Below are 14,839 nucleotides of genomic sequence, written 5' to 3'. Positions count from 1 at the left end.
GTTAAAAAAAAAAATCCAAATTCAGGGCTTTGTCCGTGATGATGGGGAAAGTCCCTTGAGTTTGCATAAGATAATGGATATGAGGGGAACCTCTCCTTAACTTGCTGCCTATCCCATGGGAAGGAAACAGACCTTGAAGGCCTGAGTATTTATGCAAGTTATTTAAACAGTTCAGATGAGTCCTTGACCATTATACAAATAGCGAACTGCTCCATTTGAGCAGAATTTGTATCTGAATAAATTGACTATATGAATAGTCATGGTTTATGCACTGCTACATGAGTGTTCACTATTTTCCTTTTCAGCAGCAGGGACAGAAGTTAGTTTTAATTCTCATATGTTTGTAAATTGAGATCCCAGTGAAATCTCTGAGCTGGCTAAGGCTCGGTTTAACATACCACTCCTTCAGATGTGCATTTCATATTCAAATTTCGAGGCACTTTGAGGGGATCTGCCTTTATAGTCTTAAAGTTTAACCCAAAAAAAGACCATAAAACATCATGAAGGATTGGTTTTTTAAAAATTGGGTCACTTACTGTGAAACTTTGATACGAACCCACATATTCTATATAGTATTTAACCACAATACAGTTAAGTGACCTCTGGTTGTTTCATCTTCATACTGTGTTGTCAGCACAAGGCGGTTTGATAGATGAGGGATTCCGCCTTTCTACTCCTTTTGATTGTATTAATCAACTGTGAACATTAAGATTCACCTATGGAAAAATTAAAAGTAAAATGAATAAGTAGTTCCTGAGAGAAATTCCTAAATCTTAATTATATTGTGAATATCACAGCTTCTAAAAGGGAAATTCTGGTAAAATCAAAAATAGTACAGCTTTATACAGCTTACTGTGAATTTGAAAACATAGATGTTAGAAGGCTGTTGAAAATCTACAATGAAAAGTTCCCCAAAGAAACTTGCATCAAAACCAAAGGACTTTGTCATATTCCTTTAATTCAAACATTTTTCCATGTTGAATTCAAAAGATTTCTACAGCCTAGTATCTCTCAGGCATTTCTTTCACTGACAGGTAATGTGTTCTTGTTGCGTTAGTGCAAAGTTTGCATTGTTAGATTACAGTGCTCTATACAAAGCTCTTTAAAAAGTCACTGTTAAAAATTAAGTATTTAAAGGGTTACTACTCTATTTCGATACACTGAAACTACAGTTACATTGAGAAAAAGAATGGTTTACCAACTAATACAAATGAATTATCTAATGAGCACACTTTCGACCCAAACCTTGGAAGGAGGAACGTGCGTAACTTTCTTACTGTGAGTAGTTGAGTAATCTCATTTGAATCAATGCAGCTACTTACATGAGTAAAGTTATGTGTGTGTTTGCAGGATTGGAGCATTTATTTACTTGTTATCCTTTGTACAGCCATTGCTTTTTCACTGATATTACCTTAAACTTTGGAAGAACTACTTAAATTAGGGCAAGGCAGTATGCCATTTATGAACAGAACCAAGAGATGCCACAGCTACTTTTTTATGGTTCTGTAAATCTGTGGAGAGCCCCCTGTAAGTCTCTAAAGTGTCATAATCTTTTATGTGATCAGTTCTTGAGGTATTTCAATCAATTGCTACTCACTAATAGTGCCTCTTTAGGTCTCTCTTTGCTCTACAGGGGTTCCTGAACAGGCTGAGCATCAGAGTTGAAATAATTTTCTGGGATTACCTTAACTATTTATTGCATGACCTGCTCTAAAACATGCACAAATATATGCAGTATTTTTCCCTGGTTACATGAAAGAAACCTAGGTCATTTTCCTCTTTTGAGTGTTTATAACTTTGGCCTTGGGCAGGTCTAGAATTCTCACCTTGATCCTAAAATTTGTTTGTATTAGCTTGTTCCAATCCCTAGTTTAGGAGTCTTACACTTCCAAATGCCAGTTTACAGGTTAATGAAATTCTGCCATTTAGATAAATGTAACATTAGATAGTCCATCCCTTCATTGATTATTAATAGACGCTTGAAGATTTTGAAATACTCTTTTTATATATAATATATATAAATTAAAAATGTATTGCTGAAGTGAATCTGTATCCATAAGTTACTGAAAGTAGAAATTTTAAATTACAAGCAGGACTTTGCTTTTGTAAGCAGTAACCAAATTCCCTTTAGGAAAATGAGTTAAGACTCATTAATTTGAATTCTTTGAGAAATTCCCTTGGTTCCTCTCTAGCAGGCCTTCAGCTGACAGAGGTTTGGTTACTGTCATGTATAATGTCCTTGGGGCATTTTCAGGAGGAGGGGAGGGAGGCCTTTGTCCTTGTGCTGTGCCAATTTCCTGGTTGTTCTGTAACGTGAATGGTTTAAAGACAGCAGGAAGAATTCTGAATACTTTATTTTCCATACTATTCAGGCCAATTAGCGATTGAGATTTATTTTCTTTGTACTCTGGCATCCATTAAAATTAATCATAAAATAAAAAAAAGACTAATTCAGCATACATGAGTGCTGAGTGTTTCGTTAAATCAGAAACTGGATTTTTTTGTTGAGGTTTATAGTGAATGTGGAGCTTATTTTAAGTAGGTCAGATGCACTTGATGCCTTGGGGCCCTAAGACATTTTATCTTTAAATGAAATAAGTTAAGCACTGAGGCTTATTAACACTTTTTAAAACAGGAAGGTTTTTGTCACTGACTTAACACAGTATGAAGATTTGCTTCTTATTGACTCAACTGTCCATTTTTATTACTTGCATGTTTGTTTACTTTTTTGTTAGATGTAATGTAAGATTCTCTTATCACATCCATTCCCTCTGACATTGTTTGAGTTATTTGAGATTCTTTAAGCGTTAGCCTGGGGAAGGTAAGTCTTTATCTTCCATTAGACATTTAAATAAAACCTAAGTAAAAAACCAAACAAACAAATGTGTGTTTCTCAGGTATGAACAGAGCTGAAATTGCAGGTAGATGGGGTGGGTTTAAACTATAACTTCCAAATGAACCCCAGTCATCCTTAAATGTTAAAGCATTAGTACCTTTTTCAGAGTGGACTCTTTGCTTGTGGAAAGATCTTGACTGAAATTGTTTTCTTCTTTGTAAATGTCACAGTGAACATTTAAGAAATAGTCTAAAGACTAAGTTAAAAAGATTATGCCTATACATTTTTAGCAAAGAGCCATTGTAAGAGGGTACTGCTGCTTTAAGGTGAGCAAGCAAATGACTACTTAATATAATGGAACAGCAATTGTTTGTAGGACATGTTTTGCTTTAAATATATGTTGATATAGGACTTGTAATGTCTTACTATCGCATCTATTGTACCTGAGAAACATTTTTTTAATTACTGGCCTAACTAGTTTTATAATTAAGTATTTAGACATAAGTCATAAGGTGCTAAGTGTAGTCTTAAGTGTAATTAAGGGTGTGTGTGAAGGGAAGGGGGGTAGATAACCTACATCATCTCCTAAACGGCTAATCTGTTTGTTTAGGTGGAGGTAAAACGTGCAGAACCTCGTGATAGCAAAAGCCAAACCCCAGGGCCACCAGGTGCCAGCCAGTGGGGAAGCCGGATCATGCCAAGTGCTGCCAATGGCTGGGCAGGTCAGCCCCCTCCTACCTGGCAACAAGGATACAGCCCTCAAGGTACGTTTTCTTTTGGGGGGTTTCAGAGAGCTAGAGTCAAAGGTGTGATTCCTGTCTTCCTTAAAACTGGCAGTGTCTGTCACTAGCCATGGTTTTGTTACAGACCACATTTAACTTGCATTATTCTTTCAAAAGGTAACATCTCATTAGTGATACAGATACTTCTAAGTGGAGTGAAGCCATCTATGCAGTGACGTAATACAGAGAGAACTAAAGTACTCTGCATCTGTTTTCCCCAATTCTGCCTGGGGTTTTCCTTAGTTTAATTTTTTCAGGATGATTTTTGTTACATGCTACAGAAATCAATGGGTCTTGGCAGCACAAGTTCTGTTTTCTCAACATACCTCAACCTGTTTAAGTGGGGATCATTACTGTGATTGGTGCTTCATCCATTCTGTTTAAGTGTGGGGAGCAGGAGTACCAAATCAGCATGTTCTTTTTACCCAGTAATGGGGAGAAGTCAGAGAGAATTCCATGATTCTGCAGCTGTGCGAATGTGGGTGGCATGAGACCCTGATTAAAAATATTTATGGAATACAGATTTTCAAAGATGAACTCTGAAATGAGTTTCAAGAGAAACTACGAGTGAAATATGAAGGGAAAACAGACTATCTTGTGTCTTTGTATTTCATTACTTAGTGTAGCCTGGAAAAGTAACAAGCAGCTCTAGGGTTAGTTGTTAGTGGTGATGCAGGGGACCACTTAATGCATATAATTTTCTAGATTTAGCTTGAGCCCTTTAGGGCTGGAAGGAGCAGATGCTTGTTTTAGTTTTGAATGCCATAAAAAAAAAACCTCAAGATTTTGGGCACACAATAAATGTGTTGAATTCATCTAAAGAATGTTTTCATACCATATGAAGAAATGAGGTGGCATATCGAGACATCTAACAGAATATATAACCTGCCTTTCTCAGATATGAGAAACTATTACCATGGGGATATGGGGTGGCTTCACCTTGTCCATTATGCCCCCATAGAATGGCTTACTGTTTTCCCATGATACTTATTAACTTGAAAGCTGCACCTGAGGCTTTGACAGTCTGCACAGATTTGCTAATCTGCAAACTCAGACTGAGAAACTAGATCACTTTCATCTTGGTTATTTGTAGGGAAAGGTATCATTGTATCAATCTGTGGGAGGTATTAAATGCAGAACTGTTAAATAAGTTAAACTTTCTACCTTCACACTGCAGCAAATATAAAATGAGATTCCATGGTTCCAAAACACTTGAAATAGCTGAATGATAACTCTTATCAGCATTATATTTGAAACACCTTGTATCTATAGCTTCACCTTTGCAATCCTTAGTCTTTTTTAAACAATGTTATGGAATGACTTTTAACACTAGAATATTCTCTCAATTTGAACACTGAGTATAATTTGAGTTTTGAGACTCCTGGACACTTCTTGCATTAGCTCTTTAATCAATGTAGAACACTATTTTTTTTCAGAATCACATTATATGTCATTTTTAATAGAACAGCTTAAATATATAAGTGGATAAACTATCATGCTGTTTCATTGTTTTAGGAATGTGGGTACCAGCTGGACAAGCAATTGGTGAGTAGGTAACAGAAGTTTGATTGTTTAGTATATTGTAAACTGTAGAAAAGGCCAACTGGTAGTGTAGATGTAAATTGCTTTGCTTTTCAATGAGAATTGATGGTGGCTGTTAATTTCTCAAGTACAGTGCTTCTAAGCCAGTTTTAAAACTCAACTTTTGAGTTTGTATTGGAAAAAAATATGGGCATGGGGGAACAGTTCTATTCTTAACTATTCAGTGTTGGGAGTTGGAATACATCCTTTTGCTGATAATGCAGTTAAACTGATACTGGCCATCAAGAAATTAAGTGCAAATAAGAGAACTGTAGAGCTATTTACAGTAATGGTTCTCTGAGCATTTCCCAAAGTTTGTATCCATAGAGGGGGTAGAGTTTCCCAGAATTTGGTTCCAAGTACAGTGGTAACTTCTTTATTCTCTTTGGGGTAATTTTTACTTAGTATTAAAAAGTTGTCTTTGCTGATTTAGATGAAAGCACCACTTGTTCTCACAACTCTGTATTGGATTTTCTAGGTGGGTATGGACCACCTCCTCCAGGAAGAGGAGCCCCTCCTCCTCCACCACCTTTTACCTCATACATAGTTTCTACGCCTCCTGGAGGATTCCCACCTCCACAAGGGTTCCCACAGGGCTATGGCACCCCTCCACCATTTAGTAAGTGTCCTCTGTGAGCCTCGAACCAATGATGTGCTACTGAACACAGGAACGGGTTTTAATCAGTTCTGTTTCTTTGTTTCATGCCTTTCTGTGAATTCACTGTCATCTTTCACACTTGATCCACTCAAAAATTTCTGTACTGTAACTAGAAATCAGTATATTTTCAGTTCATGTTTCTTTGAATCCATCAATTTTGATCATATAAATAATACTTAGACAAACTGAGAGGTTATGGTACATCTCTACCTCGATATAATGCTGTAGCAAAAAATCTTACCACATTACATCAAACTTGCTTTGATCCACCGGAGTGCATAGCCCCGCCTCCCCAGAGCACTGTTTTACTGTGTTATATCAGTTCACGTTATATCGGGGTAGAGGTGTATTACTATGTTTTGACTGAAGACTTTTATTTTTGACCTCTTCTTTCTAGAACTGAGATATTTGAGATAGTAATACTACATGTTGAAGACTAGAGAGACAGGCTCTCTTGAAAATTCTAGCCTAAGAAATTAGGCTCTCTGCTCTCATTGAATTTAAATGGGATTGGGTACCTAACTCCTTTACGTTCCTTTAAAATTCCTATGCACAATTGGGTTAAAACTGGCAGAAAGATACCCTTAATTATCCAGAGTTTCTTTCACAGCCATTATGCACCTGTTAGTTCTGATTCTTGTGCTTTGGGGAAGCACCCTGTCCAGGATTTTTCAGCCTGAGGCTTTTGGCAACTTCCTTATTTGGATGGATGAAAGGCTTTTTGGAGGGGTGTCTCACCATGCCTTTCCCTGCTTCCCCAGTACACCTTTCGGTAGCTGTGGCTACCTCTTCAGCTATTTTTTTGCTAGGTAAGATGCTTCAATTGCTGTTAAGCACATGCAGTCTGTGTAACAGGTGTAAGATTTCACATCTCTTAAATGACTTTAGCGGTGGATAGGATGACTGTCAAGAGATGGATAAATCAATCCCTTTATATCAGCTGCTGGCAACAAGTAGTAATTAATCTCTTTTCTGTAGACACCTTACAACGGGTTTAGTAACAAAATGTTAAATTACTTTGAAACCAAGTGAAAAGTCCAAGTGCTTTTGGCCTCGTAACATGTCACAGATTTTATGCTCTGCCTCTTATTTATCAGGTTTTGGATATGGTGCTCCACCTCCTCCACCTGACCAGTTTGCCCCTCCTGGAGTACCCCCTCCACCTGCCACTCCTGGGGCAACACCACTAGCTTTCCCACCGCCACCACCACCATCTCAGGCAACTCAGGACATGAGCAAACCCCCAACTGCTCAGCCAGAATTCCCTTATAGCCAGTTTGGTAAGTAACTGCATATAAAATACACTCAGAGCGGCAACTTTCCCCTCAGCCCCAAGGTTTTGCTTTCCTTTTATTCATAATGCTTTGGTGAAAAGTCACAGTTTCCAGGAGCAGTGTATTAATGCTGACAGCATTTGTACTAATGGTGGGAGTACCAGCTCTCAAGGGCCCCCAAAACGTCCAGTACTCTGATATCACAGAATTGTTTCATTGCTACTCTGCCTGAAGTATTCCCCATTTCCTGAGTCGCTAAATAACTAGCTCTCTAAAGATCTGCGCAGTGGTGGGATAAGTCACCACTTGCATTCCCTCAAATGCTCAAATTTAAACCCTTTTTTGTTCAGCTAATAATTTCACACTGGAAGGTGCTCAGTAGTTTGCGTCCTTTTCTGTTGAAATCTCTTTGGTTAACGCAGTACAGCCAAAGGGAATTCTGGTAATCTCACCTCAAGGAAGATGCACTAGAACTGAAGCAAAGCACAGTGTAAAGGGCACTGAAAATCGTTGAGTGATGGGCTTGCATAAGAGAGGGGGGTTCAGCATGGAGAATAGTGATACTTAAAAGTAGGATCTAATTACTCTAGAGTAACGGGAATTGACTGAGACAAAATAATAAAGAGTATAGCAAAATCTGACCTGCATGCTCTTTTTGTCTCTGCTTCATAAGACTTGTTGAAATTGATGCAGCTAATTTAAAACAAAAATGGATACTTACTATGGAAAACTTTATCAGTCTCTGGAGCTCATTGCTACAAATAGGTGATAAAGAATGATTTGGTAGGTTAGCTACAGTAAGACAAGATATGGGAAGTCAAAGTCTCGTGCTACTGGCTGAAAGATGACTATTTGTGGAGATCAGGAACGAGTTTTACCCTTGCACCCAAGCCTTCCATGAGCAGCATTGCCCAATTAACTGGGTGAGTGTGCCTTCTTCTTGATCGCTGGCCATTGGTAACCTCTGAAGGCAGCATAATACACAAGGTGAGCCCAGGAATCAAGTATGGCCACGCTGTCTCTGCATTTTAACTACGTTTCCCCTGTGTTTATGCATGCCCTACTAGTCCCGTATAAAATACCTGCAGAAACTGTTCATTAGGAAACGTCTGCTTCATAAAGTTCTTTGAATGGATTTTCTGTAGTCCAAAAAATCTGAAGTATAAGACTCCTGATAGGAGATGAGCTTTTCAGTTGTTCTTGACGTACATAAGATGAGAGTGTTAGAGTTATGATGGGTTTAGTTAGAGATGTTCTTAAGCTTGTGTCATAGACACAGTAGCTGGGATTGAAAGTTCCCCTAATTTGACTTAAGGTGGAAGATTTTCTTGTCTTGTTGAAAATGTGCCTCTGTTACGTATGAGGGGAAACATTTACTGAATAGAATAAAAACTGATGCACACAAATGTATCTTGTCTCAGACTTGGTAGCCAAGTCTTTTAATACCAATAATTAAAATGGATCCAAACAGCAAAGGCATAATTGATTATATATAAACTTCCCATATAGGGAACTCTGCTCTAAAGTTCCTGTTGCAAGACTTTTATTTAGTAACCTCCAATTATCATTTAAAAAAACTCACCACTCAGTTTAATTGACTGACTTTCAAAACAATGCTGTGAGGGAGAGTTGGGGTGTCTGGGGTGGATAAGGAATATGTAGTACCAACTGCATCTTGTATAAATCTTGGAGACATTTTTTCCTACAGCGAAATGCTGGTTGTAGTTAGTCCTTAGCGGTTAATGGATTTTTTTGGGAGGAGGAAGAGGATTAGATAATGTTAAACGGATTAGTGAGATTAATCTCTCACCCCAAAATTCATGCCAGAAAGCAAACTACTTCTGTGCAAGACTGCATTCTCACAATATATGTACATAGTGACAGAAGTGTTCAACTTAGTGTATTACCACCCAAGTCAATAACCTCTTCATGTTTATAAAGCTATGTTTAAGATCTTTTTAACCTCTTTAAGATCTTTGGAACTTCATATGTCATTTGCAATTCAGCTAGCAGCATTGGTATACAAAAGGCAGTTAACAAGTTTTTCATGTTTTCACTTAAATGCATAGAGTTTATAGACTTTAAGAGGCATCAAAGTATTTAATCGTTTTGGCATTTACAGATTCATCCTGGCTTCACAGCATCATGAATGCTGCTATATTTACAGCTGAGATAAATGTAAACACTCTAGTAAATTAAACTCTAACAAGGGTGTGTCTCCCTCACCCCAAAAAATTATATCTCTGTACAGGGCTGTCTTGGGGTTAGTCACCCTGGTCTCCTCATTTCTTACTAGGGCTGGGTACCTATTCTCAAGACCCTTCAGGCTACGCGCCAATACTTTGTTTACACTCTTATGGTCAGGCTGAGCAGTGATATATCCTAGGTAGGTGGAGCCTATTTACAACCAATGCTCTTACTTTATCTGCATTTGGGAAATTAACTTTTGTTTCTTGCAGGGTCTCTTCTCTTTGAGGGTGGGTGAGATAAGTATGGTGGCTTGGAAATGTTTGCTTTTTACAGTTCAAGGATAATCTACTTTAAATATGTTAGTTGGCCTAAGTAAAAACGCGTGCTTGGAATATGACTCTGCTGCTGTTCACTTCCCAAGATGTTGCATTGGCAAGACTTAGATTCTCTTGTGTAAGCAAATTGCTTTTAGTTACTCTAAGCAACAGAGTCAATATTGCCTGCTGCTATTGACACAACTGACTTAGAAACCAGGTCACTCTGGAGTTGTGAATCAGCTGTGTGTCACTGTTGGAAGTGACAATGCAGACCAATGGTGGGATAGTTCAGTGGAGGAAAGAACAGTCCGCCCGCTCCCCCCCCCCCCCCAAAAAAAAAATTTAAAAAAAAGTTGGCTGTTGGTTTGACTGCTGGATTCCTTTGTGGCAAACAAACCAGCAGAGCTCTGGTTTTCTTAACTCTTCACTGCAAGCCATAATGCTGGTGAGAGTAATGTGATTACCTTTACTCCGAACCCCACCACTTGACAGTACATTAACGCATTTAAGGTTGACTACTGATCTTTGTGTCAAAAATGGCTGAATTAGCAGCTTGAGAAATCTTCAAATGGGGAAGCCCATGATAAATGCAGTGTTGGGTTCATTAGTGGTGGTAAGTCCTCTGAGACAGGCAGAGCTTGAAATTGAAATACTGAGGAGATGCCAAGAGACTGTTGCTTTGGATTAGCAGAGTTAAACATGCTTTAACCCTGTGCAGAAAAATTGCTAAGTAATTACAGAATTCTTAACGAGGCTGTCTTGCATAGTGGAATTTCATGTTGATACCATTGTAATGACTGACAGTTGTATTTTAATCACTAGAAATATTCTGTTAGATTTGTTAACTTCTTTTAGTAAGTTACTATTAATACACATCCATTTGCCTTCCAGGAATGTAGTTGTTTCCTCCAAATTGAAAGGGTGTCTCTCTGTCTCCTCTGTCATCCTGCTTACTCTAAACCTGTTGCTCCAAAATCTCTTACCTCAGCTCCAGATTATGTCATAGAATGGAGGTTACAATCTCATTGACAAGGCAGGAGGAAGATGTGGTAGGAGGTAAAAGTTTCCTGATTCCGTAGTTACCTTTATGATCTCTTCAGGGAAAGGAAGCTAGTTGTTACCCTGTCAGAAAGATACTGACTTACAGAATAAATGAGCATAAAGTTCACAGAGGGACGGCTCACTTTTAGATTTAAAATGAGTAAGTCTGGAGAAACAGCTTAGACTAACTCAGTCGTTGTGTAAGTGTGAATAGTAAGGGTACACAGAAGGGATGGCTATTCCAGTATAACTATTTATCTGTTGCTTCAGTGTTTTTGCTATATTGGAAATGCAGTCTGCCTGCTTAAGTTGTGTGGGAAGCAGATGATAAAATAGCTCAAAAGAACAGCAAAAGCTACCTTTGAGAAGAAACTTGCCACACCATTTGCTTATTTCAGCTGGTTCTGTGCAGCGAGTTAACACCAGGGCAGGGTGTTGGATTTGAATGGCAATTAGCTGAAGTTCCCTTTTTAACCACATAATGGAGGCCATAGCAGCAATAACAATCTTCCTGATTCTGGTTTGTGGATTTGATGGAAGTTTATGGGAGTCCAGTCACCCAGCCTTTGAAAGGGACACTGTCAACTTGGGGTTTTTAATTGACAATTTCAGAAAATTCCACTTTCTGATGCAACCATCGTCTTTAAAAAAAAAAAAAAAAAAAAAAGCTACCATTCAGGGCCTAGTATTTAAAACTCCTTTTTAAATCAATTTCCTGCGGTTAACTTACAGGGGTCTTTTCAGCAAAGGAAAACTTGACCATACACAGGAAACTAAAATTGGCTGTACACAAAATAAACTGAAAATCACAATCTTTCATTAACTCCTTTCAATTACAAACGTCAGCTATAGTAACTATCAAATTTTCAGACATATGTTTCCCCATTAATCTTCTCTACCTCCGCTAAAACTGACAGAATGCTAGTTTTGCTAATAAGAACACTTATCCATAATGGATTAATAGATACTACAAACCCACTTTACATAAGCCTCTGAACAGCAGTAGCATGACATTTTGGTCATCACCAGCCTGGGTAAGATTTGATACAGAGTGAAAAGCACCATCTCCAAGTAGGCATTCAGTCCCCTCTCCTCTCCACCTTTTATCAGTTCCTGTATTTTCTACATGTAAATCCAAATAACTTGGTCAAATGTAAAAGCAACTATCATCTGGGTGTTAGATCAGCACATCACTGTGTGTTCATAAGGCTGGGCATTGGTGTGTGTGGCATCAGTTTTGAAATGGTGCTGTGCCTCTACTTTTGAGCATGTGGACTGTAATAGAAGCTTACTGCAGCCTTTTCCTCTTCTTCCCAGGTTATGGACAAGACTTGAGCGGTTTTGGACAAGGTTTCTCTGACCCCAGCCAGCAGCCCCCCTCCTATGGAGGCCCCTCGGTGCCACCATCAAGTGGCCCACCTGCAGGAGGAAGTGGTTTTGGACGAGGACAGAACCATAATGTGCAAGGATTTCACCCCTACAGACGCTAGCACATGCTGGCAATCAGGGAATCCTGTCCACAGTGGGATATCTGGTAGCAGCTGAACCCGGGAATCCTAGACTTCTGAACTTGTGACAATCACATACTTGATGGAGGAAAAAAAAAATCTAACAACATTGGGGGAGGGGAATGGGAGGGGGAATGGCTTTTGAAGGCAACGCTGTGGGTGTTTGGACTGCAGGTTTTAAATATATTCCTTTCTCTAACCCATCAGCACAAATAAAGAAAATGTCACTGGTTCAAACTACAGGGTTTTAAAAATGTCTTCAGCTTTAATTCAAAACTTCAGGTTTCTTTTTTTGAAATTATTTTTCCTGAGCCTTTGTTTTACCGTATATTGTAAACTTTTATGTTTAAAGAAAAATATATACATTTACAGATTGTGAAATTTTTAAGAGAAATTTTCTACTATGTATGCTGGCTTATTTTTTAATTTAAAACAGGGTTTCCGTTAGCAATGTTGGAAGTGATGGTCAGTTTCAACCCCTTTACTTCTAACATAATGGTGGGGCAGTTGGTCCAGAAACTCTGGGAGTTAAGAGAGAGAAATCTACTGAGTGTATTTTGCTTTTGTTACCTGACAGTCTAGAACTGGTAACAATGCAGGTGCAGACTTGTTGATGCACAGTGTCACTTATGAAGTACAGCATTTAGATCTGTGCTTCAAACTCTTTAAAATCCTCTGTGGATTTCATTAGGGGTTAACGGAGGCCTTGTTAAGATGTAGATTTCCCTCAGGCAAAAGGTTTAGGTGCATTTTGCACTAACCAGTGATTACCCCTGGTTTGAATAAAGAGAAGTACATTTGGATTAGAAACATAAGCCTGTCTCCATTTTTTTTTTTTCCTTACAAATTTTTCCATGTGATTTTGGGTTCTAATGAAAGTTGCCAGATTGACAGCTCTGGAAAAGAAGTCCTTGTGGGCAGAGAGTCAGTGCACACTTACCCACACTTTTTGCCCTGTGCCTCAACCAGGACCTTTAGGTACTGCCTAGAAGTGAAAGCATAATGCACTCTTCATGCCCTTTCAGACCGTAATGCAAGTGATATGATTGGGCTGATGTAGGATCTGGACTGAGACCATTAAATTCATTTCATAGGCTACTAAAGAACCTCAGTAGCTTTAGATCTGTACCAGCCTGACCTGGATTTGAACTGGCAATCTACAGGTGAAAGACTCAATATACCACTGAGTCTCCAAAACCCTCTCTTGTCTCTTACATTTGCATGACTATAAGCAGGAATTGATGCATTTTGGAGCATTAGCATGTTAAATCAGTGATATGCTTTAGTCTAGAATTTAAAGGTGGGTTAAGTTTCAGGATTATCAGGCTGCAAAGTAATCTTAAATCCTAAATGTAACATGTAAACATATACAAGCTCTTAATTTAAGAGGTGAGATCAAAGTACATAAACGTCTAACGGAAGAATATATCTATCTCGAAGAAGAGGGTGGGACTAGCTCTTCTGAGATTTCGAGATCCTTTTGATTTATAAAAGCAATGGCAATATATATATTGCACTGTTCTTTTGGATATCCTTTTAATTTCTTATGTGTCCTCATACAAGTCCAGGTAGTGTTACCTCCCCATATCAAGGATCTGGTCTATGAAAAAAATCCTCCACTGCATAATTCCTCTGGAATCAGCTTTGTTCTGATTTGAGCAATGATAGTGGATTAAACTCCAATTGTTTGCTCTTACTGAGCCCCCAGTTTTGCAAAAGGAAAAACTGAAGTGACCATGTGAAGCAGGTTCATGTGCAATTTCTGGATGTTCTTGGGGGATGGTAAATTTAGTTTCTATAGTGGATTAATTTACACTGGTTCTCGGTGCTAAAGCATGGTATCTGAGTGTTAAACAGCTTGTGTCCGTATTGTCCAATCACTGTTAAATGGGGAGTGAAAGCAGATCTTGCAGTGGCACTGTGCTTCTGTTGTGTTAGTGTCACAAATGCCACCTCAGCAGCATGGCAGGCACTGGCAGAAGATGAACCACAAAGCTTAAAGCAAAAACTGCATTAAGACCAGCAATCTGCTCACTTTCCACTGCCAGCCTATGGTGGGGAGATGGGGCAGAAGTAGCTTTTTAGTTTTTTTTAATTTAAAAGTTTGAATTTAAAACTATGCTGAAAGAACAGGAGTGTTTGTGACCCCTTAGAGACTAACAAATTAATTTGAGCATAAGCTGTCGTGGGCTACAGTGGGCTGTAGCCCACGACAGCTTATGCTCAAATAAATTTGTTAGTCTCTAAGGTGCCACAAGTACTCCTGTTCTTTTTGTGGATACAGACTAGCACGGCTGCGACTCTGAAAACCATGCTGAATGCATCTCTTATGACCCAGTTACTCAAGTATTCTGGGAACGTAAACCTATTTGTTAGCTCGCCTGCTCATCTATAAAGAAAAACTCAAGAGACCTAAATTCTCCAGAGTGACTAGTGATTTTGGGTGTCCAAATTGAGATCCTTTACATGGGCATGATATTTCAGAGCAGTGGCTCTCAGTCTTTAAAATCTTGGCTATTGCAGTGAACAAGACTCTTCCCTATGTTAACTCCTACAATGACGAGTTTAGTAAAGATGTCATGGGTCTCAATTCACTGTTAATCTGGTCCTTGTGCAGGAAATATTTCCAAATCAGAATGGAAGGATTTTACA

General features: G+C 38.7%; 1 protein-coding gene across 7 annotated transcripts in view; it reads left to right on the top strand.

The window, feature by feature from the left end:
- DAZAP1 (DAZ associated protein 1) overlaps positions 1–13,002 on the top strand; it is a 35,044-nt gene extending 22,042 nt beyond the window's left edge. For 5 of the 7 annotated variants that reach the window (XM_030540557.1, XM_030540555.1, XM_030540554.1 and 2 more), the window contains 5 exons: positions 3,447–3,600; positions 5,134–5,163; positions 5,678–5,818; positions 6,955–7,137; positions 11,997–13,002. In XM_030540557.1, the coding sequence (XP_030396417.1) occupies positions 3,447–3,600; positions 5,134–5,163; positions 5,678–5,818; positions 6,955–7,137; positions 11,997–12,169 (681 nt within the window). In that variant the 3' untranslated portion in view covers positions 12,170–13,002. Of the gene's footprint in view, positions 1–3,446; positions 3,601–5,133; positions 5,164–5,677; positions 5,819–6,954; positions 7,138–9,427; positions 9,518–11,996 lie in introns of all 7 variants that reach the window. The other 2 variants (XM_030540556.1, XM_030540558.1) reach the window with 2 other exon arrangements.
- Positions 13,003–14,839: the final 1,837 nt, after the last annotated feature.

The sequence above is a fragment of the Gopherus evgoodei genome, chromosome 22 (genome assembly GCF_007399415.2).
Source record: "Gopherus evgoodei ecotype Sinaloan lineage chromosome 22, rGopEvg1_v1.p, whole genome shotgun sequence".
NCBI classification, from domain to species: domain Eukaryota; kingdom Metazoa; phylum Chordata; order Testudines; family Testudinidae; genus Gopherus; species Gopherus evgoodei.
This window is presented reverse-complemented; position numbering and strand designations above follow the sequence as displayed.